Below are 26,578 nucleotides of genomic sequence, written 5' to 3'. Positions count from 1 at the left end.
TGGGAAGTCAGGGATGAGTTAGGAGTTGAAAACATGTTTATGGTGAGAGGTGACAAAGTCATTCCTCCACGTAATATAAGCAGCAAAATTATTTCTCTATGTCATGAAGGTCATGTTGGTATAACAGGAACCAGAAGGAATATCAAATCATTGTATTGGGGGCCCAAGAATGTATAGATTGTGAGAGCGCCGATAAGTCCCCAAAAACACTTAATCCATCTTTGAGCTCTTTAGGTTGTCCTATTCTTCCTTGGGAAGATGTGGCTTTGGAAATCATGGGACCTGTTGTGTGGAGTGATGGGTCACAAAGATATATTCTTGTGTTGGTAGACTTGTTTTCAAAATGGATCGAACTGGAAGTGGTCAATAAGGTGGATACTGGTAGTGTAATCAAATTGCTGGATGGTGTATTTCTGTGTGAAGGCTTCCCTAAAACCATACTGACAGATAATGGAGTTCAGTTCAAGTCCGCTGAGATGAAGGAATTTCTTGATTTTGCAAGAATTTCACAAAGATTTACTGCACTTTATCATCCCAGGGGGCAGGGTGCTGTGGAAAGGGTCAACCGTATTATTAAAAGTGTTTTGCAGTTAGCAAATCAATGCAGGAAAAACTTAGATTGTGAATCTAGGAAAATGGAATGGACGTACAGAGTAACTGCTCATGACACTGTTGGTGAGAGTCCTCTTGGTATAATGAGAGGTTGCATACCGTATTCAATCTTGTTAATCCAGGATGGATGGATAGAGGCAAACAAGTTGAGTGGAATGCTGAAAAAAATCAGGAAATGTATTTTAACGTCTCGGAAAAACAACAAAAAGTACTTTGATGAGAAACACGGTGTACGTGATGTTAAACTGAATGTAGGTCAATGGGTTCAAGTAAAGTCCAACAGAAAAGTGGCAAAACGAAAAAACAAATTTAGTGTTCCCATCCAGATTGTTAAGGTGATGAATAATACTGTAAAATTAACTGATGCCAGAGTTTGTCATATGAGTCGTTTGTCCCTGGTCAGGAACACTGATATTCACAAATGGAGGTGTTCTCACCAGAAAATGAAAGATAATTACTGGTGGATAAATGTTCATCCTGAAAGAGGTATTGGAAGCTCTACTTCAGATCTGGCTAATACCAATTCGAGTGCTCAGAGGGAAAATGGCCAGAGGGATATCCCGGCTGAGGTGTTCACTAGAGAGGAACTTGTAGTGGATAAAGTAAGTAAGGACCATGGGTGTTCAAAGCTGTGGTGACAATCTTCATGCTGTTAGTGATGGTAGGAGGGATAGCACTTTTGGTAGGAGCATCATGAAACCAAAAAGACTTGAAGATTATATATGTGATGAGTAGTATTAAAGTGCAATATTATTATAACTTTGCCATAGTATTTTCTAATTTTGTTCTAGTTTCAGTTAAGTTTTCTTTCTTTTTTGTTTTTGTTTTGGTAAGTGGGGGATGTGTAGTAATGAATATAGTTGGGTATTTAGCTATGTGTAGAATGTAGAATCATTCTGGTTATGTAAAATGTAGAACCAGAACTAGAGTGTTCTTATTATATATTTGCATGTGTAGAATGTTACCGGCAGATGTACTTCAGGAAGTGATACTTCTTCATGCTTAGGCGATGTTCGAGGTTGCCAATAAAGAAGAACCTTCTTTAACTTAATTGGATTTCCTGCTCTCTTTGAATTTGCTGCCTCGCCCCCTCTATTCCCTGCCAGCAGCGCAGTAGTGTTCCTAGAGTCACTAACGAGGACGGGGTGGGGTGTGCTGGACCAGGTTTTTGGATGGGAGCTAAACAAGAGTGCGGGTGGGGAGCGCAGTTCTTGGCAATGCCCTCAGTAGGACACGTAGAGCCTCTCTCCCACCGTCTCCACACCTGTGAATGAAGCTGGACGTGGACTGGGCAGCGCTGTGGAAGGTACACGTCACACTCGAAGGGGGTGTATACCACGCGCAGAGTGCTGCCTTACTCCACCAAAGAGCGGCGCCAATCAATACGGCGACACACTCTGTGTCCGATTCATGTTGAAGAGATAGTGATGAGAGCACGGATCAACAAGGACCCAATAGGGCTCTTAAGGCACTGAGGGCAGGACTTAGCTAGCTGGGGCAGGGCGGCAGCTGAGAGAGGATCTGCTGTCGAACCGCGGGTGTCTTTGCGTAGGAGGTGCCAAGCCGCTCCCACTTTCATTCAGTTGGATTCGTCTGCGCCGCTCATCAGTGGTGTGCGGTAAACGATGGCGGCGACCGCTGGAGCCTGGTCTCCGCTCCCGGATCCCCGGCCGGAGCAGCTGAGATGAGAGCGGCTTTAGGCACGGCCGCCGCCCCCTTCCGTTTGTGACTCTTGGGACAGTCCGTTTCAGATCCCCCGGCAGCATGGGCCTACTGGAACGTGTCCGCAAGGAATGGTTCATCCTCGGCATCGTCTTGGTGATCGTAGCCGCCAAGCTGCAGCCCGCTATCGGCGAGAAAGGGGGTGAGTGCCGCCTTCGCCCGGGCATATGCTGAGGGGATCCCTGAACTCCCGCCAAGACCGTCACTAACATGCCTGTGCTGCGTGCCACCCTGTGCCCGATATTCACGCGCCCCCCTCCCGGCGATAAAGCTGTCTCGTGCCTTCCACTGCGACTTAAACGCTATGCCAAGTCTAGGGTGCCCATGGGCTGGGTCGAAGGGGTTGGCGTATCTGCGCTGACAGCCCGGCCACCCTGCCTGTCTTGTGTGACACGTTACACTCTGCTTGACCCTCGCCGCTCTCTACTTCCGCCCCGGGTGGTGGCTGACACTAGAGTCAGCACAGGACACGCAGCCTTTAGTGCTGATGTTAATGTTCAGGCCTGGCACTCCATCTGCTGATGCTTATGGCCATGGGCTATCCCGATGCAACCAGCTGTTTTTAATTTTTTTTTATTTCAGACGCAATATTTTTAAATGCTACCCATGGTGTGTGGAGTTATGTAGTGCCCATGCCATAATTATGGCACACAAACGAGGGGAATTTATGTCATGCACGTGATGTAGACTGCTGTGTATTTCAGGATGGGGGCATGAGAAAATGATTAAAAGTATTAATATTTATGCAAGGAATACTTGGTGAGCAGAGATTCTGGATTATATTAAAGAGACAGGAGCTAACGTGCAGTGAATGAGAGCAATGAAGGTTGCTGCATAATGTAACCTCCATGTCTTGCCTTAAAATCAGGAGCCTTCCACCTAAGGTGCATAGTTGCTGAGTGGGTGGCCCATGCCATGCGTGTCATTGCTTTTTATTTTATATCATTTGCTCTCTGGGACTTTGTTTCTGTTTCAGTGTTGTAGGTAAAGATCAACCTGAAAAGGTCAAGATACAAATCTCTGTTGGTCAGTTCTTTAAATGGGCAGGTACTGAGTACCTAAACTTATTTGTTTTGACTTGGGAGAGTAACAATGCTTCCCAGCACAGGTACAATACTTTAATGGGAGACTACCCGCACTTGGCTGAAGCAAACAGGTACTCTGGGATAGTGAGTTCTCCTACTTCTCCCCATTAAAACACTGCTGTTGACAAAAAAAGTGTATGCCCGCTGAAGGTACTAAACGTGACACGTGGCCACATGGCAGCTCTGTATCGGTTATTGTATAGGGATCTGCAGCTTGCTACATACTATTATCGGCTCCTGTAGCCTCATATTTTCGCCCTAAGAGTACCATTGAAACATTTTTAGATAGTGATCTAACCAATGCCCCTTTATTCTTACCTCCAGCTTAAAAAAAAGTTAAGAATTATCACTGGTGGATGTTTAGTGACCTGTTCTCCAAGACCTATATTAATTCTTAGATGATTGTACATTAAACCTATCTTTGAGCACGTTTTTAATAGAAGACCAGAAATATTATGGCCTGCTCTGTTATCTCTCACTCACAGTGTACTAATTTAATAAGGATCACAAGAGCTGCCCTTTAGAAATGGCCATTAATATTTTATTTTATTTTAAAGTAAACCACCTATGAGGTTCCCTGAAGTGAAAAGTCTGGGAATAGAACAATTTAGATTTAATTGACTTCTGTGTAGTCAGACTGTTAACTTGCAGTAGATTGTGACTTCTTTTCACACAATAGCCTCCCAGTCTGGATAGGTATTGCCGTTTTTTTGCTGATATCAGGAGTTTCGCCTTATGCATTGGTTGAGTTGCTGTGCGTAAGTAAGGGTTAATGTGATATGCAACCACAACTAGGTGGGAGGGGGGGGTGTTGAGTCATATTATGAGGACTGGGAGCTATTCACTAAGATGCAGTAGTGTTAAGCACACATTTGCACATTCCTGGCGAGAGAGAAAAGTAATTCTGCACGTTTTCTCTACACTCTTCACCTGCCATACGAGCCAGCGCCAGTATTTCTTGACCTTTTGACACGTGAGCCAATCACATTTTTACTGATGTGGCAAATTGTTGTGGTGTTTATTGTGAAGAGCTGTGTACTAATACAGAAAAGAACGCAACACATCAACTGCCAGGCAGAGCCCCCAAAACTCACTTGACATGTTTGCATGGAACATACTTGTGGGCAAATCTTATGGATTAAGAAGTGAAATGCTCGTACCACAGTGTTGAATTATTTTGAACCAGCAGTTGAACACTTTTAGTTTTAATGTATTTTAGGCTATTTTTTGAGAGAACACTCCGTAATGTCTTAAAGGGCCTTCTGATAAATGTTATCAGTACATCATGGTCGGAATGAAAGCACGCAGTGTTACTCACAATATTGGTGGTGGGCATATCATTTGTACAGTACCTTGGAAGGAAATCGAATTGAAGTTCTAATATATGCACTTATATAATTGCAACACAAAACTGTGTAGCTGTAATTGCTATTTCTGCCAATTCCCGAGTAGCAGCTGCCCTGTATCCATATCCCAGTGGTGGCACAAATGGGAGGCCTTCTCAGGTGCCACCATGCCCTGCTCACTGATGATTTTGGACTGTAATGCATTTCTTTTCCTTGAAAGGCGTATCTCGGTGTTTATTTACGGGGAGTTAATGAGTTGTCTCTTATTAAGTCTTGATGTGTACATCTTTGCCACCTAAATGTAAATGGTACATTCTAATTGTTCGAGTCATTCTCAGAACATAGTTTACCTTTACTTTCTCAAGAATGTGGTTTGGAATGAAGCTGCATGGATTTTTTTTGCTATGTGCTGAGTAAAATATGACTGTTCAATTTGACTCCAACACAGTAGCTCCTCAAGTTAAATTCAAAGGCCATTCAAGACTGAGTAAACAATGTGTCAGTTATGTTCTTCTCTCTTCACCTCCAGTCATCCCAAAGAGAACGGGTCTCCAGAAGGAGATACTTTTTCTCTATGAAGACAGAAAAAGAAGGCAAATGTGCATTTGCCCAACTTGCTTACTTTCCCCACTTATGTATTTGTATGTAGTGTACAACTCTACCTTGGGGAAATGGCAAATGCTCCATTATATTCAGAATAGCAAGTCTGGAAATCTGCAAATAAGGGAGTGCCACTGCAAATGTTTATGAATTTCCAAAGCTCATTGGAAAACATGCACATGTGTAGATTTCAGAGTATTGTTTTGTGAATTGGGCCCGTGACCTTTAAGGCTACTTATTGCAAGAGGTACTGTGTTGGATCTTGATTTGGGTAGCAAGGTTGAAGATGTGATGGGAGATCAACAAGTGTTAAAGTGTGTAAAGGTGGTTTCAAACAAGACCTGTCTGGTACACATTCTTGGTCATGCAATGGGGCGGGTGGAAGATGTTGGAGGGAATGGTGTGGTTAAAATAAGTAGAAAAAGAGGACTACCATTCTGATGCAACGCTTTGACTTTTCAAGAAAAGTTTGGCTACTGATTGATCCCTCACCATAGCATTAAGCATCAGTTGTCCAGTTCATTGTGCGCTATTTACCGCCTTGGCAGCCAGTTCTGCCTACTGAGAAAATTGCACCCAGAGGCCCAGGAATTGAAACCCGGTGATAAATACACTAATGTGATTGCTTATTGTCAGAAGCTGTGCTAATCACAATAATGTTGTTTTGGAAGAGGCAGGGCGGCACACCCCAGAATGTCTGAGATGCAGGGAGCCTCGCATGGACTTTTTTCATACATTATGAAAATGTCTAGCCATACACTCATTCTGACAAAAAAATACTCCTTGAACTGAGCAAACCAGTAGACCCCATATTTGTACTCCTAGGCATACCCAAAGATTTGGATCTTCCATAGATGAAGTTATTGTTTTTGTAACTTGGGACTAGTGATAATGAAGTGGGACCTAGCCAAACACCAGTGGGGGTGTGGGGTGGGGGGGGAATGTGGGGGAAGAGGGGGTGGGGAGGGTCCAAGACGCCTATTATGACTGAATGAAAAACAGGCATGGACTTCTACTTTGCAGCTAAAAGAATCACTTATAAAAGTAGGGCTTGCCATTGTAGGTTCCACAAAGTGGATTATCTACTATGGTTTGTATATACAATGTTGATGATGCGCCTGTGTCTCAGGATCTGTAACCCATGGTATTTGACTCATTGTATTGTTCGATTTGTTGGTGCATTTTTACTGTCTTCTCTAATGTCTATATATGTGGATGGGGAAACACCTGATGTGATACTGTTCTTCAGCTTTGTGTCTTTACTTGTATCGGGCACCTGTTTGCGCCCTTATTGCAATGCACTCCAAAACGAAATTGAAATAATACTGTTTAGCCATGCCAAAATGTTAAAGTCTCACGAAGTACAAATTTCTAAAATATACTAGCTCCAAGGACCCACGAGCCCCTTGTGCAGGTGTTACTGGTGTTAAACATACCCGTATTGTCTTTAAATGACTCCCCACCAATGCCTTAATCATCCCCAACCATTGTGCTGTTTCGCCCACCAGCAATCAATCTAATGTCCTCATTAGGGACAGCATTTCTGTTCAAATAACTACTTCTTAATAAACGAGCATTGGCATAGCCAGTAGGTCTCGCCTGTGGGACCTTAATGAGTTTTTAGCCATGCAACACATTGTCCTGGGCGCTACAACACCTGCTGTAATTTCACATGCAAATGGGGACGTGACGATGCATTGTTGTATAAAGACCTCCTCTAAAGCACAATCTTAAGCAATAGCTTGACGACCTGACAAATCAAGTTTGACTCCCCTTGTTACAACTTAAGTAAATGGTAGAACAAAGGATCTGAGGGAATCTTGCAGGGCTGTGTAAAGTTCTGTCACACTGAAACTGAAAACTATGCACTGCCTGAGGGGCACATGGCGTGCCAGAGGCATCAGTAACATTTGTCATTACAGGAGCTGGTGTATGCCTTGTGATAAGGAATGAAAATGAATTAAGGTGCATTTAAACAAATACTTCTTGAATTGAACCGTGAGCACGGCCTGCTGAAGCCGCCCGTTATCACCTCTGGAGCACATTCACACCTCAGTCCAGCGCCTGCAAAGGTAAACAGTGACCATTGAAGGACCAAAAGACTAGCTAAACCCAGAAAACGTTTCGAAATGCATGTCGATAACATATGAATGAAAATATTTTACAAAGTGCACAATTACCCTAAGGTGTCTTAGTACTAAAGGCAGAACAGCAGAGACAGTCCGACAGCAGAACGCAATTTAACTCTAACAGTGACGTCGTCAATGGCTTTGGTAAACAGCCAGGTCTTTAGCTGCTCCTAAATTACAGCAGAGAAGGTTGACCACGCATCATAGGAGATAATGAGTTCTACCATTTTTCTGCGTCGATGGAAAATGCCCTATCTTGCCTTGTTTGATCTAGGAACGATGACTGATCGTGAGGAGCTGGATCTAAGGTTCCTACTCGGCATGTACCAGGAAAACCGTTCCCGAAAGTACACAGGGCCAGTTCAATGCAGGGCCTTATAGACCATGTAAATAGCCTTAAAAACTATCCTTTTTCTCAGAGGAATCCATTGAAAATCATGTAATGATTGAGCTACTGGTTTAAACTTAGGAATTTTGAGCAGCAGTCTCGCTGCTACATTTTGTAAAGCCTGCAGTTTCTTTATTACATATTCGTGAGTACCTAAATACAGAGCATTACAGTGATCTAGCTTTGATAAAATAAGAGCTGTTCTCACTGTTATTTGCAAGTTAAGCGGAAGAATCTTTTTCAGGACCTTCAGCACAAAAAAGCCAGAAGAAGTCATGAGTTTATTTGCACAGAAAAGGATAATTTTGTGTCATAAATGACTCCTAGATTTCTTACTTTATGGACCGGAACTGATAATGTGCCTTAGCTCACGGCCACCATGAGTCATTCCAGAAAGAAGTCACTTTTCCGAAAAGCAGCACCTCAGTTTTATCTGAATTCAATGTCAGACAAATATTTAGCATCCAAAGTGCAACTTGAGACCTGCAATTACAGAAATTTCTTGCATCTTTGTTTACGTCCGATGAAATAGATACCACTATATGAGTATCTTCGGCGTAGGAAAACACAGCTAAGCCAAAGCTGTAAATAATATTAATAAGGGACTGACATAGATATTAAACAGCGTGGGGCTGAGGGACGACTCCTGGGGAAAATCACGTGATGAGGAGAAACGGCGAGGAACTCGCACCCCTCGTCTCCACCCACTGTTGTCTGTTACTCAAAAAGCCTAGCGAATGGAGCCACTTTATGAGGAGTGAATTGTGAACCGTATCAAAAGTCACAGATAGATCAAATAGAAACAATGCCGCTTTACCACCCCTGTGGATTGCCATCATTAACTCCTCAGAAGCTGCTACCAAGGTCGATTCAGTGCAATGATTTGCTCTGAAGTCATACTGTGTAGAATCGAGCAGCAAATTAGCATCTAAAAAAGCAAACACCTCCTTGTTCATTGTTTCCCCAAGTATTTTAGCAGGGAAAGTTAGGCGAGATATAGGTCTTTAGTTTTGAGTTTTTTTCATCAATGGAAGGATAGATGTCTTTTTTCATATATTCGGAAATTGCCCTGTATTCAATTTTCGATTCAATATCTCCATAAGCGGACCGGTAACTGCAGTAGCTACCTGCTTAAGAACCCGTGGTGGGCAAGGATAAGATCGAGCCCAGCTTTAATAAGATTAATGAAACTGATTATTTTTTCCATATTCTAAAATAGAAAAACGTCCAAATTGTGGATTAGCTAAGGGGCTAGAAGTTTTCTGTGCGTCTCGCTCCTTAACATTGTTTGAATCGTCACCTATTTATTTATTTATTCATTTATACTTATTTGAAGAGGGTGACAATTTTTAAAAAAATGGAGTTGACTTTAGACTCAAAAAAGATTGCCAGCTCATTACGAAATGATTCGTCTGGACTAAAAAACTACAATTATTCAATTTTGAAAACGATTTAACTGTTTTAAAGCGTTCTCTGTTTGAGTTTTTTGCTGAGCTTATGGTTTCAGAAAATAATTTTGTTTTGGCTCTTTTTATTAGGATCTTATACTGTACAAGTAATTCTTTATATTTGAAATTTTCATTTGGATAATATTCCTTCCTCCATAAACACTCTTAATGCCTGCATTTTCCTTGGAAAGTTTTTTATTCTTGTGAAAACCATGGAGCTGATGGATTTTTCCAATAGCGTTTTACATTTTTTGCCTGGCACCAGTTTCAGTGTTGCTCAGTTTAATCAATGCGTGTAGTTGATCGCAGCATTGTTCATGTTACTGTCTAGAGTTGGGTGAGTGTTGGAGAGTGTCCCTCAGTTCCTCAACATTAAGATTTTTCCAGGGCGGGTAATTAATGCTTCTAGATTTATTATTGGTGTCATTATATGAGAGAACCCTGACCGTAAAAAAGATTGCCTTATGGACAGACCAGAGTACTGGCAAGAGCGTCTCTACTTTTAGCTCCTGGTTGTTTATAAATATTCCATCAAGAGTGTGGTTGGCAATATGGATGGGTTCTTTTATTAACTGATTTAGGTAAAAGCTCCTAAGAGTATCCACCAAGTTATTTGTGTCCGAATTATTCAGCAACTCCGGGTGAAAATTAAAATCGCACACTAACGTAAAACTGGGCTAATTTATGTAGTATTCCATGAAATCCTGGATTTTATTATTAAAATTAGCCTTCGGGTCTGCTGGGCGATAGATCTACAAACCCTGAAAAGTGAATCTATTCTTCAATTTCAGGGCGAAGCAGAGTGCTTCACGGTCCAGATGGATGCTGGCTGAAATTAAGCCCTAATTGTACTACGAAACATAATCGCAACACCCCGCCTTTCTTGTTTGTTCTATCCAGTCGTTGCCCATGGGAATGGCAATATTAATGTCCAGGTCTGTGGAAATTATCTTCTCATGTCTCTGTGGGAAAGGCAATATCTGGATTATACTGGATCAAAACATCTGCAACATCATATTTATTTTTAACAAGAGATCTTGTGTTGAAGAGCGTACAAAGGACCTCCCTCTCTAAAACATGCCCTTCTGCTTTCCCTACAGGGGCTTCTGGGAACCTACAAGGATCCTCTTGATCTGTGTACATTTCCTTGAGATCAAAATTGCAGGCTTGACAATTATAGCACTGCAGGTTGGGGGATAGGTTATGAGTGTTAACAAAGTACCAGCTTACCTGCATTCTGCATTGCCAACAGTTCTTCACTCATGCATTTTATCAATTGACCAGGGGCCTGGTGCCTGGTGCCATCCAGGTGCGGATCGGTACAGACGAGCTTGCCTTTAGACCTCCTTCAGCATGGCAGAGTTTCATTCTAATGTATCCTCTGGAACCCAATAGAAAACATAAAAAAGCTGAACCGATAAACTACTAAATATGGTGGCCAGCTCAAGGACCGCAACGAGACACTACCTTGAACTCTCTCCACCCAAACGGGACAGACACCCATGGCGGACTAGAGAGTCACAGTGCGCATAAAAGGTAAGGTCCAGTGTTAAAAGAAGATTACAAGAAGCCTAAATTTTAAAACATGGAAATGGATATACCTGTCTGGCCAAGACGCCTATTAAATGCAATGGCTTGGCAGACTGCCCTGTAAAAGAGTAGCTTAGTGGGATAACATGCCAATGACTGGGGAGTTTGAGTGAGAGAGAGTGTGTTTTTTGGGTTTTTCTTTTTGAGGGGGGACGTGGACTTTTTTTGTTGAGAAAAAAACACTTCTCAGTTCCACTTGAACATCCTGTCCCACGATTTTCTTGGATTGAAAAACACTTCATCACGGTGTGTCACGTTGCTTATCACAACTGGGGACATGTAAGAAGTCGAGTAGTAAAACGCACAACGAGCACTGACGAAGCAGACAGGTTTGCATTTGAAGTGCCGAATAGGCTCCTCACAGAGAGTTCTCTCTCTTAGGCCCACCCTGTATTGGAGAGCAGCGTCTCATCCAGACAAAAATAGTCACATGCTGAGCTTAGGTTGTGAGTTGAGAGGTCGCTTCTCAGCGCTTACCAGCTTTATTCAGGGCATGTTAGGGGCAGGTAACTGAGAGCAACGTAGGGGGAGAGACGTGCATGAGGAATTGAGTGCAATAACAAATACGCACTCCTTGATTCCTCAGAGAGCGAGGATGTGGTGTATCATACACAGCTGTATCAATTAGCGCCTAGACGCCTTCGGGTCGTAGTGCGCTATATAAATACATAAAATAAATAAAGCTGCTGACTTAGGAACTGGGGAACAGGGTTTGAGTCGTAGCGTCGGCTCTCCGGCATCCATTATAAAAAAAATAATTAAAAAAAAGTAAACCATGACAATTAGAAACTAAATAGGAAATTCAACAAAATTACAAATACCTAAATGCCGATCCGGCAGTGGTTGAACACCCTTAAAATGAAGTGTACAGGATCTGGTGAACGTACTATCAGATGAACGCTACAGGAAGAAAAGCCCACATTAAAAAAACAAGCACGGCAAATGAAGTGGCTGCAAACCTTTCATCAAGCTGGCACGAAATAAACCTAATCCTAACACTTAACACGAGCAGAGGCAGTCTACAAAAAAAAAAGAGTGCTTTCAAAGTATCCTAAATAAAATGAAGAGTCAAAGCACATGTAACAGGGGCATTCCTCATGGGAGGATACAAAAGTCCAAAAGGAGGGACTAGTAAGAGTATTCACCAAACAAATGCCGGCATTTACAAAGGACCGTAAGAGGAACCAATGAAAAAGATGGCTGGTGCTTTAAGCCCACATTGTAGATACAGCATGTCTCAAAGGGACCATGCACTGCATGGGCGAGACCTAACAAGAAGAAATGTTAAGTTAGATTATTGGTGCATTTTTGAACTAATTTGCTTTTCTTTACAATTTGTAAGTACTAAATCAAAAGTTTGTTCCCGAGCAGAGAATCACAGCCCCACTTTGCTGATTCCAGTTTAAAATGGAAATTAGTCCTTATGCGATGTGGCTGTTTGATAAACAAATCACTGCTGTAAATGCTAAAGCTTTTTAGGGAGGGGTGCTTCAGAAATTGATAATAAAGCCCTCCCCAATGTGAGTCATTGATAATATAGCATTTTAGCCAACTTTCTTTTAATAACTTTGACCATTATATGTTAGCAGTTCCATACTACAGCATAGCAAATGATGCATGGTTACTCATGGTTAAAAGTCGTTAAAACATTGAGTGCACAACCTCTTAGTCAGTCATTAAACATATAAACCACAGACACTTTGAGTAAATTTCAAATATCTAAGTGCCTGAATCGGAGTGCGGCAGTCATAAGATTGCTGCACTTGCGCTGGTCCGTCCGCCGCATTACGACTCAAAGTCGTTGTGGCGGAGGACCACCGGCTAAACCAGGGAACAGTGTCGAAGCTGCACCACAATATAAGATGCTCAGCAGGACTGGCGCAGTCCGCTGAGCACATTACGGTTCCTGCACCGCAAGCCATTTCGTGACGGGAGCCCCGCCATTTAAAGGCTGGCGGTGCAAGAACAAAGGGGGCCCTACAGGCCCCTAAAGCCCCTGCCGTGGGGATACATTCAGGGGGGCTGTAATGACCTGATAATTCTGCCAATCACTAGGGCATACTTACCTTATCCCCTTTCAGGACCCAAAAGGATACAACACTTCACAATACTTACCTAAGAAAGGATTAATACTAACAACTAACTAAAGATATATGGCTATTGCAGAGGAGCTTGCGAATAACCACGCCAACTGGCGACAACAACGCAAGAAACAATACCAGTGACTACCATAACAACAACCCGCGAAAACGTCACGTGGTAAAACAACGCAAGAAACCAAGGGCCACAAGGTAACAACGTACCCCAGGGTACGAAAACACAACACAATACCAAGGGCCACAGGGTAACAACAGTGTGAAACCATGCGAAACAAAGCCCACCCTGGTGGAGCTAAAACAACGCGCACTCCTCCTAACAATGCCTCGGTGGATTACTTATCAGTTTTGGTTTCCCTGGATGAGAGCAGCACATTCCCTTCAACAATTACCTGCGGGAAGGGAAAATTACCATCCTTCCGATGCTGCAGCATTTGGGTCAGAAAGGCCCCGACCTCCCATCCAAAGGAATACAAGCAAATAATGAAATATATATATTCTGGGGTTTCTTTATTACATAATGATAAAAGGACAAAAGAAAGAAATTACTACTATGTCACGATAGGCCTTCTTCACATCAATCCCTAAGAAATTGCTAACGCAATTAGGATGTACATATACAGAACTTATATGTAAATCAGTATGTAACCTGAAAATAGGAGACGATAGTTAGATAAGAACAGTTAGGAAATAAGAGTTAGTGCAACACCTCACCAAGTTTTTACACATCCCGCTTCCACTTCGCCAGAGGGGAGCCCGTTTCTCCAGCCGAATAAGGATTCTTTGCTCCACTGTCACAGCTGCACATCTGCAACCTGATGGACTACCAGTGGTCGAGACCCGAACACCCCCTTTAGTACAAGTGGAAACGTTGGTCGAAGCTTCTAGCAAGCCTCGCCCCCTGTTCCCATCAGATTCCGTACCACTCTGCGTCAAGGTCACAGCATCAGCTAGTTAGGCGTTTGTTATGACTCCTGGGCAGAGCGGGCACATTCCTCCGACAAGAACCGGTTCCTACCAGCATACACAGTGCGAAAAACAAGTGAGAAGTAAAACATGACTCCTCACCCAGAAAAGCTTAGAAGATGGCGACAGCTTAGAAAATGGAGTCGCATAGGCCACTATTCCCATAAAGAGCCCGAATTAGTATGCATGATGGCATTAGAGTATGCCAAAGCCAATAGGTAAGTCCTGCCTTTAAGCAAGATACAGTCTGGCACAGAAAGAACATTGAGTCTTACTTTACAGCTAGTTCGTATTATGCAGGCTTACACAGCACTATATTAGAGCAAAATATACTAAGATGGTAGTGGGCAACGGTCATAATCGAGCCGTTTCCATTCAAAATGGCTCAATCACTACAGGGGCCCAACAAGTACTCCGCTGTCTGTATTCCCCCAAAGTTCCAACACGGTGTGGACATCACCGACCATGCCGTGCTGGAACTTTTTTTGCCATTTGGGAAAGGCAAAGGTCCATCCGCCTTACACAAGTTCAACTCTTAATAGGGCGGGCAGTCTTTTCACGACTTTGGCAGTGCTGTCTTAGCTGAAAGCCGGCGCAGCACCACCAAACTTGTAATTGGCCCCTGAGCTCTCACTAATGCTGTTCCTGCTTTTAAGGTTAACGTTAAAATCTGGAACAGAGATGTCCTGCCCAGTTGTTAAAATGTTTGACTTCCTGGTATACATGTACAGGGTAAAGCGTTTTGAACTGGAAATTTGTCCACGTTTTTAACAAGTGTTTGCTTTTATACATTGAACTGGGGTATTTCATACTGTGTGTGAAGTGAACTTCGATTAACCGATTTACAGCTATATGAAGCATTAATGCATATTCATTGCTTCTGAGTGATTAAAACAGTTGTTCTTATGCATCTGTGTTTTATGCAATTTCCGACTGCAGGGGTGTTTACCAAAGTGTACCTTTGCTTATTGCAATTGGAATTTGCGTTTCATCGATATGTATGACAGATCTGGAGACCAAAAGCAATTTCAAGGAATCTGGATGCAATTTTTCTCGATGCTTGCTATTGGCTGAGGATCATTTTTTTAAAAAACATTTTTATTTGAAAGATTTGAACAGTATTCATATATTATTCCGTTCATGACACTAGCACAGACCACAATTGCAGGTTTATATATACACAGTCCCTCAAGCACCAGGGTCTTTCCACCAGCCGGTTGTGTCCATCTCTACCTCTCCCCCCTATACAGTGGGCCAGATCCCGGGCATAAGAAACCGTTAGGTGCCATCATCAGAATCGGAGTCCGAGTCTTCCGGGGGCGGCGGCTCACAGATTCCGCCTCTATATACATTCCAACTTCCCCATACTTTTTCCCACTTTTTGGGACATCCTCTGTACATAAAAACAGATCTTTCTGCTACCATTGCAAGGTCAATGTCTGCGCACCACTGGGCTAAGGTTGGACTCATTCCAGAACCCCACCGCTGCGCTATGTTTCGTTTTGCCACTGTAACTCCCAGTGTGACCCAACCCTGCATTGTCACACTCAAATCCGTAGGTTCCCAAATGTTCAATAGGCAATATTTTGGCTCTGGCAATATCGTAATTCCTGTAACTTGGGAAACTGTTCTCATCACCGCCATCCAATATCTACCAATTGCGGGGCAGGTCCATATCGTATGAAAAAAGGTCCTCGTTTCCCCACACCCCCTCAGGCACTGGGCTGTATCCTCACTCCTATTTCTATGTAGCAGCACCCTCGTGTAATATGTGCGGTGCAGTATTTTGAGTTGTACCACACGCAGCCTGGATGGAATTGCAGCCTCTCTTAGGGAGGCGAGCGCATCCCGCCAGTCTGCCTCGTCAATGTCCCCTACGTCTGTCTCCCATGTCACCTTCACTGTCTCGGTGGGGTCAGATCTATTGTTAATGATTTTTCTGTACGTCAAGGAAATCGCCTTCTTGTGAAGGTGGTCGGTCAGTAGCCTATCCTCCAATGGTGAGGATTCCTCTGGGGTTGCACCTGGCGGCAGAGCTGATTGTAGTGCGTGTCTGATCTGCATATAGCGGAAACGTTCTGTCTCCGCCAGGCCATAGGTAGTCTGTAGCTGTGTGAACGGTATGACTTGTCCCTTCTGCCACAAATCTCCTACTGACGAGATCCCAATGTTGTCCCAGTTCTGGAAGCCCCTGGAATTGCCGAGTCTGCCAAGCTTTGGGGAGACCCACAGTGTTGTCGCTAACGTGATCACTCCTTCCCACCCCAGTGCACGCTGCGCCATATACCAGGTACTCCTCATTTGGAGCGTCGGTCTGGAAGCCGTCTGTTTCCGTTTCCTATTGTACAGGGCACTCATGATACCTTTCTCCTCCAAAATATATCCTGAATGCAGGCTCGTTTTGAGGGACATGTAACCACTGATTGATCGGGACGAGGTGCGATGCCCAGTAATATGCCCTAACGTCAGGCAGAGCTATCCTCCCATCGTACCAGTTTCTGGTCAATTTCTTCATGGCAATGCGGGGTGTCTTCCCTTCCCAGAAGAGAGTGGTGATTTCTGCCTTAACTGCCCTAATATACTGAGCTGGGACCAGATAAGGAGTATTTTGTAGCACATATAGGAATTTCGGCAGTGCCACCATCTTAAAGAGAGCTGCACGCCCTAGGAGTGTAAGGGGCAGTGTTCACCAATGCTGGACATCCCGCTTAAGCCGCTGTAACGGCTGCATCAAATTTCTGTCCATAAATTGCGCCCGGTGTGGCGTAATGAAAATTCCTAGATATTTAAAGCCATCCGTGACTGTCTGCAATTCGCACCCTCTTGGTAATCGCGGTGGCGAGCCTTTGAGGACATTCGACAAAGACTTATCCCAATTTATCATGTATCCAGACGCCCGCCCGTACTCCACACAGATGTCGAGTAGAAGATTGATAGACTGTTCTGGGGAAGTGAGATATAGCAGGATGTCGTCTGCATACAACGATATTCTGTCTTCCCAGCCCATCGCCCATTTAATGCCCTGTATTGTGGGGTCCTGCCTGACCCATGTCGCTAACGGCTCCAAGAATATAGCAAAGAGCAGGGGTGACGGTGGGCATCCCTGCCGCGTCCCTCTACCTAGTGGGAATTCCCTGGAAAGACAGCCATTCACTACCACCCTAGCAACTGGTTGTTTATATAGTAAGCCTACCCATTTACAAAATTTGGGGCCGAAGCCCAGGTGCTGGAGAACCGCAAAAAGGAAAGGCCATTTCACCAGATCGAATGCCATACGGGCATCTAGGGAGAGTATGGCCGCGTCGTCACCTATTGTCTCCCTACGCTCCAGCACACCGAACATCCGCCGCAGGTTGAGTGCCTTATTGCGGTGTGGCATGAAGCCCGACTGGTCCGGGTGGATGATGTTGGCTAGATAGGGCTGGAGCCTCGTAGCCAGGGCTTTGGCCAAGATCTTAGCCTCTGCATTGAGTAGCGAGATTGGCCTATATGATCCACACTCCTGCGCAGGTTTACCTGGCTTGTGTATGGCCACTATCGTAGCCAGTCTCTGGTCTCCAGGGAGAGCCCCATTTTCCAAGCTTTCTTTATACATGTCAAGGAGGCGTGGCGCAATCTGTGCAGTCCCCAGTTTGTAAAATTCAATTGGGATTCCATTTGGCCCCAACGCCTTCCTCGTATGTAGTGCCCTAACTGCCTGTGCGATCTCTTCCTGCGTCAAATACTCTTCCAGCGCTGAGACAGCGTCTTCCCCCAAGGTGGGTGTCTGTATGTCATGCAAAAACGCCAGATTGTCTTCAACTGTTGCCTCATCCACTGGTGTGTATACTAGTTCATAGTGACTCGCTAACTCATCTGCAATCTGTTGTGGGGCCTGCACTAGCGCACCCTCTCGTATGCGTATTTGTGTTATCAAATTGCTCACCCTTTCTTTCTTTCCTAACCAAGCCAGTAACTTCCCTGCCTTGTCCCCCTGGCCGTAGATAGTATGCTGGGTTTTCTTGAGTCTATCCTTTACCTCCTCTCGCGTATAGGCCCTATATTCCTGTTGTGCCAGATTCAGTGCATGTGTCGTGTCCTCCGTGATGTCTAGTGTGTGCTCTCTTTCGGCCCTACCCACCGCCTCTAGGTCTGCTATGCGCTTCTGCTGATCCCTCTTTTTTCCCGTTCTCCCCGATATAGCCTGGCCTCTTAAAACTGTCTTGTACGCCTCCCAGAGTGTCGATGGCGAGGAAACCGAATGTTCATTGTCTTTGAAATAGTGTTTAGTGGCCTGAAGCAGTGTTTTGCGAATCTTCTTATCCTGTAAGTACCCAGGTCTAATGGGGAATAACCATCTATTCTGTAGGCTGGGGGATGCGTAAGTGACACTAACCGGGGAGTGATCTGAAATGCCTCTCGGGAGAGATTGGATGTCTATCATTCCTGATACTCCAGTGGCTAGGATAAAAATATAGTCCTGTCTGGAGAGACTGTTGTGGGCCCCGGAGTGGAACGTAAATTGCCTGCCCGTTGGATATCTGATCCTCCACACATCTAAAAGTCCCAATGACTCCACAAAGTCCTGTAAGTGTCGAGTCTCCCCCCTGTGTCCCTTACAGGTTGTCTATCAAGATCCTTGTCCATGACTGCATTAAAGTCCCCCCCCCCCCTATAATCAATTCCCCCTCAGGGAGGGCTAATAGGAACTTCCCCAGATCTGTAAATGCTGTCTTGTGCAGCGTTGGTGGGACATAAACTGAAACAATATTGTACGCTTTACCATCCCATTGCCCGGACAGGCCCGCAAATCGACCCTGCTTGGGCCTCCCTCCCGGGACCCTGTGCGCCCTTTCCACCGTTTTTTTTTTTTGAGAGACCTCGGGGTGAGAGCTGTGTCTGTATCCGTCCCTCCACAATAAGGTCTAATGCCGGTCCCCGAATACTCTCCGGTACGCTGACCAGGCGCACGTTGTTGCGCCGAGAGTGCCCCTCCTGATCATCCAGCTTTGTTGCCAGTTGCAGGTTCATGTGTTCCAGGTGAGCCACCTGCTTCTTAAGCGTCGTTGTGCCTGATACGAGGGTTTCCGTCGTAGCCTCCACCTCTGTTACTCTGGAGCTCATGTTGGAGAGGTCCGCCCTCAGTAGCGACACCTCCGTGGAAATGGAGCCGATAGACTTTTGCATCTGGAGCAGTGTCGCCATAACGTCTTGTAATGTTACTTCTTTCTGGGACCCAGCTGTTTTTCCGCTCGTTTCCGGGGTTCCCATCTGTTGTCCTGCTTGCTGGTTGTTCGTGAGCGTGTATTTGTCAATGCGGTTATTCTGCACCTGCACTTGTCTCGCACCCTCGTGCTCATCCTTCCCTTCTCCAGGCACTAGGCGCCACTTGTAACCCGGGGGGCCTCCCGCTCTTCAGTGCAGTGTGTGCCAATGCCTTTTTGCCAGTCACCTGGCTGAGTTCTATCTCAATCGCCGGGGTCTACCTTCTTTAATGCCCCCCCGGCTACTTTCAGGGTCTCACTGCCGCTGCGACTGCCACGCCTGCTCAGTCGTCCGCCGTCTCCTCCGCAGCCACCTACTCGGCGGGCCCAGGCCCTCGCTGACCCCGTCGCTCCTCACTCGGCGTCACACTCAGCGACCAGGCTCTGCAGCACCTTCTTGATCTCCTCAACGGAGAGGGCGGGGAAAAAGTGTGGGGTGGGAGGGTTTTTCCACGACCAGTACCGTGTCCCTTCAGAATATGGGGGGGGGCGGGAGGGGCACTGCCCGATCACGGGAACCAGCGACCGATGTATGCCTCACTGTCGGGCCGCCCAGTGTGCCCCGATGTGCAGCCACGCTTTCTACTGTGGGTCCCGGCTTCAGCTGCGGAGGTTAGGCCTTGGCTCCGCCCCCTTACCGTGCTCGGTATCGGTAATGCCCCGGGACACACCAAGTCGATATTCTTATGTCAGAGGGCACACTGTAGTTGCGCCTTCGCTCTGGTTGCACCAGGCTGCAGGATAATGACAGGATTAGCGGGTCCGGGCAGTCGGGGATCGGGTGCTCCTCTAGGCTGCGGCCATGTTCTTCAGTCGCTAGCCACACCCCCTTCTGGCTGAGGATCATTGATAAAATTGCTGACGTGAGCCAGTGGTGGGTGGTATGTGATCATCAGCAGCACTCGCTCTGTTGTTTCTTTTTCTTTTATCATGTGCTCTCTAGCCATTCACAGGTTATGTTGAAATTCTTTGTCAATTTGTCTGAAAGAGTGTCTGAAAAGTAGAAAATCAGTTTGCAGTGTAGAGTTGTTGCTCGCTTTTCCTTTCATCTGAACATCTGCATTGGCGACAAATTGTTTAACAGAAAAGTATACGTTTGTTATTGTGGTGTTAAATGTTTGATTTTTATGTGAGATTTTTTTTATTTTTGTTTCATTTTTTACAGTTATGGTGGTGTCCGGTAAGGGAATGCTGTGCAAAGGCTATTCTATCGTAAATTCGATGCACAAATGAAAATAGTTTCTTAAACCCATGATGATACCTTTTTAGTCCATATCAGCAATATCACATTTTTGTAACACACTTAGGGGTCAGCAAGTTATCGATCAGTTTAGTTACAAAAATATTTGCATATTGTGATGCTGGACTTGTACCATTGAATTTTCATTAAGAAATGTCACACTGAAGGTGTTTTATTGTGCGTCAGACTGGATCTTATGAGGATAAATGACAGTTACAACTCGGTGTCCAGAAGGAAGTTAGAGGGCATCTTTCCTCTGAGTTGGCAGTTCACTGACAAAAAATCAGTGATGCCTTGGATAAAGCTGTTTGAAAATAATGCCCCCATTTGTAAAACTTACCTAATGAAACCTGAGACATTTCCAGTCAACTTGGTGACCCAGGAGATGATTGAGAGCCCAGTTTTGTGACTTGTAGAATGCATGTATAATATTTAATTAGTAGGTATACCTGGGTTTAGTGGATTGAATTGTTCTTTAATGCGGTCTACAAGGAATTTAATGGTATGTTTTGGTGTTTTCTTCTACTCTGTGGTGGGATCTTCAATGAGGTTCTGAAAATAATCTATGTGCAGTTGCTGGTTTTAGTTCCCTGTAAAATAAGTCTTATTATTCAGGACCACCCAAGCACATCACTTGTCTGCCACTTTTTATTTTGATTCTGATGTACCTTGTTGTTTTTATTGGCTGCTATCTCTGGCAGTGTGTGGATGTTTTGGCTTTTTTGGTTCTTCAAAATATTAGATTCCATTGTTTTCTTGAGTACTGCAAGTCCCTCACATCCCAGGCAGGAATTTCAAGTAGAGGAGAACAGGAGGGCATAAGCATTGCGTGGGAGGAGCTGATGGAATCCCTCTGAAGAGGTAACCCAACATTCAGAGTAGTAGCAGTTACCACTATTCTTGAACTCAATATCTTGAGCACATTTAAAAAAATCATAAATCTCCTTCATATCCACTTTTTATTTGTTTGTTTTTACCATATGAATTATGCACATTTCATTTCGGTTGTTGATTCTGGGTATGGCATATTTTTGGACAAACAGCGATAGATCCCTGCGACAAGAACAGTGTGATGGACGTAACAGTGTATTACTTTTATTAACTAGCCAAAAAAAACACAACATTATGCTTAAAAATTCCACCTATTATTTCCTACTTATTTTCATTAGTTTTTGATCTCAGCTGTACATTTCTTTGAGAAAACCCTGAATGATCTGTACACCACTGTGCTAAATTCTGATGTGTATCTACTTTTCTGAAATGTATAGTTTTTTTGGCTTTGCCCATGGGTTTCGCTCCAGCTTTCACCACACACAGCAACCAGGTGGTGTAAAAGATGCTTTTTATCAACTGTGCCTGTTCCAGAAAGTGGCTGATCATAGCACAACAAACCTTTGGTATATGCCATTAAAATATACCCTTTCTTGCACAGCGCTTGTTTGCCATTTAGAAAAAAATATAAACAGCACAATCTAGCTACATTTTGGCGATTTTCTAGGTTCTCTCCAGGGTAAACCTCAAACCCTGGGTACCTTTAGAATCCCCAACATGTGGGGAAAAAAGGACGCAGATTTGACCTTGAAATCTTTGTGAAAAAAAAGTAAGGCAGGCTTAAGCATGAACAGCCCCAAGCATAAAAACTGTGGACACTTGAGGTTTGGGGGAAGAAACCTCAGTACTCTCTGATTCTGCTCCCCATTGACTCTCGTTTTTAATGAACCTCGTAGATGAGGTGGGATCTTCTCATTTTCTTTGATGTCTTATGGAACAGTTGATTTGCCTATAAGGTTGTTCGTCGTATTAAAAAGTTGTAGAGTCTGAATCCATTTTTTGTAAAGTTATGTTTCCTGCAGTTAGGAAGTGCATGCCATTGTTGTAGTTTTGTTTCTTTTCCTCGAATGAACTGGGATAAGTGTGGCTGTGTGTTTAAATGTTTCTAGGAAAGTAACATTTGACCTCAAGGTTTAATGAATGCAAGGACTTGGTTATTTGATCTAGCATAAAAGCAACTGTAGTTTTTCTTCTGGGGAAAAGTTGTGCAATATGAACAGAAGGCCAATACAGTAATTATAGCTACTGTTATTTCATCGTTGTACTTATTTTGTCATTCAAATGAAAGGCATCTCCGTCCACAGCCTATGATTTATTTCTGACACGAATTCAAAAATTAACACGAAATTTATTGGAGGAAGCAAAGCTTCAGGACAACAGTCACTAAAACAAGCATTGGCATAGCCGATAGGTCTCGCCTTTTGGATGCCAATGCAGATCTTCTAGTTTTGCCTTTGTTTTTTTGCCACACCAGGTTACTGTGGCAGGGGCCGCCATGTAAGAAGTACGTCTGGTTGTATGAAGACAGAACACTATGAGAGTTTAAACGATTGTTAATTACACAAACACATTGGAAAAAGTACCACATCGGTGTCGGCTCAACATTCTGGGTAAATCATTAAATCTCCCCCTAAACTCATTTAAAGAACTTGAGAATCTTCGGGTCGAGATCATTCTATATAATGATATGGGCTCAAGTCTCTGCATCAACTCAACATTCTGGGCAAATCTATTAGGACCTTACTACAGTACCGTGGTCCACAGGGCTGTTGTACTCATGGTGGCGGTCCGACCACTGCCACACTAGTGGTCCGCCCACCCGCCATCTTATGAGTGTGGCGGTCAGACAGCTGGCTCTGCCAGGATCAAGGTTTCCGCTGCACTGGCGGTCTGGAAATGTCTAGGAATAGACTGGTGCTACCACTGTGGCACTGCCGAGCATATTCCGAATTTCATCTCCACTGCCCTTTTCATGGCGGTGAGCCTGCCATGAAAATGGTGGTGGACATAGAAGTGAGGGGGCTCTAATAGGGCTCCCTGCCACTTCTAGGCCGGCGGGTGAATGCAGGGGGCGCATGTTGTATCTCCAACTGCACCCCCATTCCTACATGGTAGGATATGCACGACATGGTGCATGCCACATCCTGCAGGAACGTGCTGCATGTGCTGTCCCTGCGGAGGGATTCTTTTAAGTGTCTCCTATGAGCCTTAAACAGCTTCTGCTGTGAAACCGCCACAGCACCACCCACCTGCCATGCATTAAAGTTGTAATCTGGTGGGCTTGCGCACGACGGGCTTGGTGGTCCTCCTGTCGGGGTAGAGGGCCGAAATGAGGACCTCCAAACTCGCAATAAGGCCCTTATTCTCCCCGTGCGCACATGTAAAGCACTTGAATACCTTTTTGAGTCGAGATCACACTATATAATGATGTGGGTTTGAGTCTCGACGTCGGCTTATCAATCTCGGCAAATCATTTCATTTAATTTCCCCGTGCACTCATGTAAAGTGGTTGAATACCTTCTGGTCGCGATTGCATTTATAATAATGTGGCGGCGATGGTGCCACATGAAAGCGGGCGCCTTGGTAAAGCACTGAAAAGATCGATCACTCGTGTGCTTTGCTCTCGAACAAAGAAAAAAGTAGTCCATTTTACATTTGCTAAAATGGGACAATTGGAAGAGTACAAGTACTAGGGTGCTCCGCCGCTCTGTGGGGGTAATCAATTGACGAAAAGATGGGACAAAGAGGAAAGATTAACCACTCGGAAGCAAGGATTTTAAATAACACTGACCTAAACAAATTAAAGGCAGTAGGCTGGCTGTAAGCCCACAAAGTATATACAGCATGTCTTGGAGCGACTGCTAGCGTTGTGTAGGCTTCACCTAAAACCTTTTAACCGGGGAAACCTCTTCTTCTCCCCTCTGCTATGCTTGCACTCAGACAGTTGTTTGCTTTGCAACAATGTTTCCAGTTGCAATACTATGATGGCATGCAGTTGCATTATGGCAATTATAATAAACATCGCCTATGGAGATGCTGTGACAAAGTGCTTTTTCACATAAATGCCATAGAGGCATCTCCTTCAGTGCCCTAGAGACAAATGTGAAATTGGAAATGCTAACCCACATGTTACCGAATAGTTTTGTATTTCTGTGAAATACGGTTTGAACTTCAATGTGAATTTGACACCAAAAGTTAGTTTTTACAGTATGCCAGTATCTCCAGCCAGGCGTGCACTGTAAGGCTGTTTGCCTATATGTTTGACACTCATCAAAGAAATTAGGTATTAGTAATGTCATTTTGTCAGTGTATTAATTGTTAACGCTATCACGTGAATGAGTGCATTTCAAATTTACCAAATATCCTTCCCTTGATTTGGTTTAGATTATAGAGCCTATGAGCAAAAGAAAAGCATATAATGTACCTAGAGTGGTAGATGAGTGCACTTGAATCACACTATGACAATGCCAGGGAAAGACTATGTTTGTATGGCACTGTCACTTTAGGACCTTTATCTGTGTCACGGGATCCAACAACACCGACTGCATCTCCATTAAACCATTAAGGCTTGGATCCTCCTCTTAGAGTAGACTTGCCCGCATCAACGTTGCAGAGAGAAGTTGATTTGGGACAATGAAGGCGGGGTTTGCATCCCTAAGTGAACCCTCTGCTTAGAGAATTAATCCCAGCACATAGGATGATAGGTAGGACATTTCTGTATCTTCTGATTGATATTAAATCAACAGAATGCTTGTATTTCTGAACTGATATGAAGGTCAACATTTTGTACTGTGTTATTAGCTAGGCAGCAAGTATGAAGTTCCAGTTCTCTACTGCTACAATAAGTAAAGGTTTGGTTGGTGTGAACATCATGGACAGGGAAGAGAGTAGGCATAAGAAGAGCGTACCATGAAAGCCAGACTGGTCTAAATGGCAATCAGGCTGTACCCGATGGGCTGGGCTGACAGATCAGTTTGTGGGCATGTTTTTAGCTGTTTGTGGAATGAACTTATGGTCAGCTGGGCCGGTTTTTACTGTTGATTTTCTTGATATTACCGCAACCACATTGCCTGCCTTAAACACAAATGCATGCAATATACCATACCTTGCAAAAATACCCATGTACCATGTTTTTACAAGTTGAAAACTGGCCTAATTGTCAAATGTGGGCCACTTTTTTAGAAATCACGTTCGCTAATGGGTGGCACTTATATTTTGGCTCCAGGCCTTTTTTTGTCTCAGTCAGACCCTCTGTACCATTGCCATCTTACTGCTGCACCAATAAAACAACCCTATGCTTTAGCGCAATAGTAAAACTTGTTATAAAAGGCCATCCAGTATCTAATCTATGTTAACTATAATTTGAACAACCAACGGCTGAGGGGTGCCAAGTCTTTTCTGGTATAGATAGCAGTAATTACTCCGAGAGAGACCCAGAGCGGTCTCCTGCCAGACCTAAAATAATCTCCTTACAAGTTCTGAAAACTTATGTGTGTAGGTTATTGAAATTCTTTAGCCACCCTTTAGCAAGGTCTGAGTTCATGTTTTTGAAAACCCCTTTTTACCATCTGTTGTGATTTAGATGTTTTCTTTAACATTTGTGTAACTGGATATCTTATTCCACATTGTGATTTGCATCCCTTTTCAGCATCTTTTCTGTTTGCATAGTACAATCACTCCGTTTGTCTTACTCACTTTGTACTTTGGGTACTGTACATCGTAAAGCATTCTAAGGCCTACAGACCAAGTGCACGCCATATAAAGCTGCATGAAAAAAATAAAACTGTATCAAATGATCCTGCTAGCTTCTGCTGTGAAGACAACGTTTGACTGAGACGTGGATCGGAGTGACTAACTGGGAAGCAGGCTCTCTAAAAATTGTAATGTAATTGCATTTATAAAGCGCTTACTACCACTGACGAGGTGTTGAATCGCTTTTCGGCGAGTAGCACACTGCTCTAGAACCCAAAAAGGATTAGTGGTGAATTAGTATGGGGAGATATGACATTTATTTGAGCGGTGGGCATGAAGGTTTATTTGAATTGAAAAAGCATAGTGGAGGGATAGAAGAGAGAAGGGATTACATTTATATAGCGCTTACTACCTCTGGTGAGGTGTTGAAGTGCTTTTCGGTGGGTGGCACGCTACTCCGCAACCCAAACAGGATTAGTAGGGAATTAGTATAGGGAAATATGACATTAATTTGAGCAGTGGACATGCGAGTCGTTAATTAGTTAGATTGAAAAGGATAGTGGAGGGATAGAAGGTTTCTAAAATAAGAT

The 26,578-nt window shown here is 44.1% G+C and overlaps 1 protein-coding gene across 1 annotated transcript in view; it reads left to right on the top strand.

The window, feature by feature from the left end:
• Positions 1-2,106: 2,106 nt before the first annotated feature.
• Positions 2,107-26,578, top strand: part of SLC10A7 (solute carrier family 10 member 7) — an 872,524-nt gene continuing 848,052 nt past the window's right edge. Inside the window, exon 1 of the mRNA XM_086962267.1 lies at positions 2,107-2,476. Coding sequence (XP_086818393.1) covers positions 2,377-2,476 — 100 coding nt within the window. The 5' untranslated portion in view covers positions 2,107-2,376. The remainder of the gene's footprint in view (positions 2,477-26,578) is intronic.

The sequence above is a fragment of the Lissotriton vulgaris genome, chromosome 3_1, assembly GCF_964263255.1.
Source record: "Lissotriton vulgaris chromosome 3_1, aLisVul1.2, whole genome shotgun sequence".
In the NCBI taxonomy this organism is placed as follows: Eukaryota; Metazoa; Chordata; class Amphibia; order Caudata; family Salamandridae; genus Lissotriton; species Lissotriton vulgaris.
The sequence above is the reverse complement of the archived record's forward strand: the minus strand, read 5'-3'. Positions and strand labels throughout refer to the sequence as shown.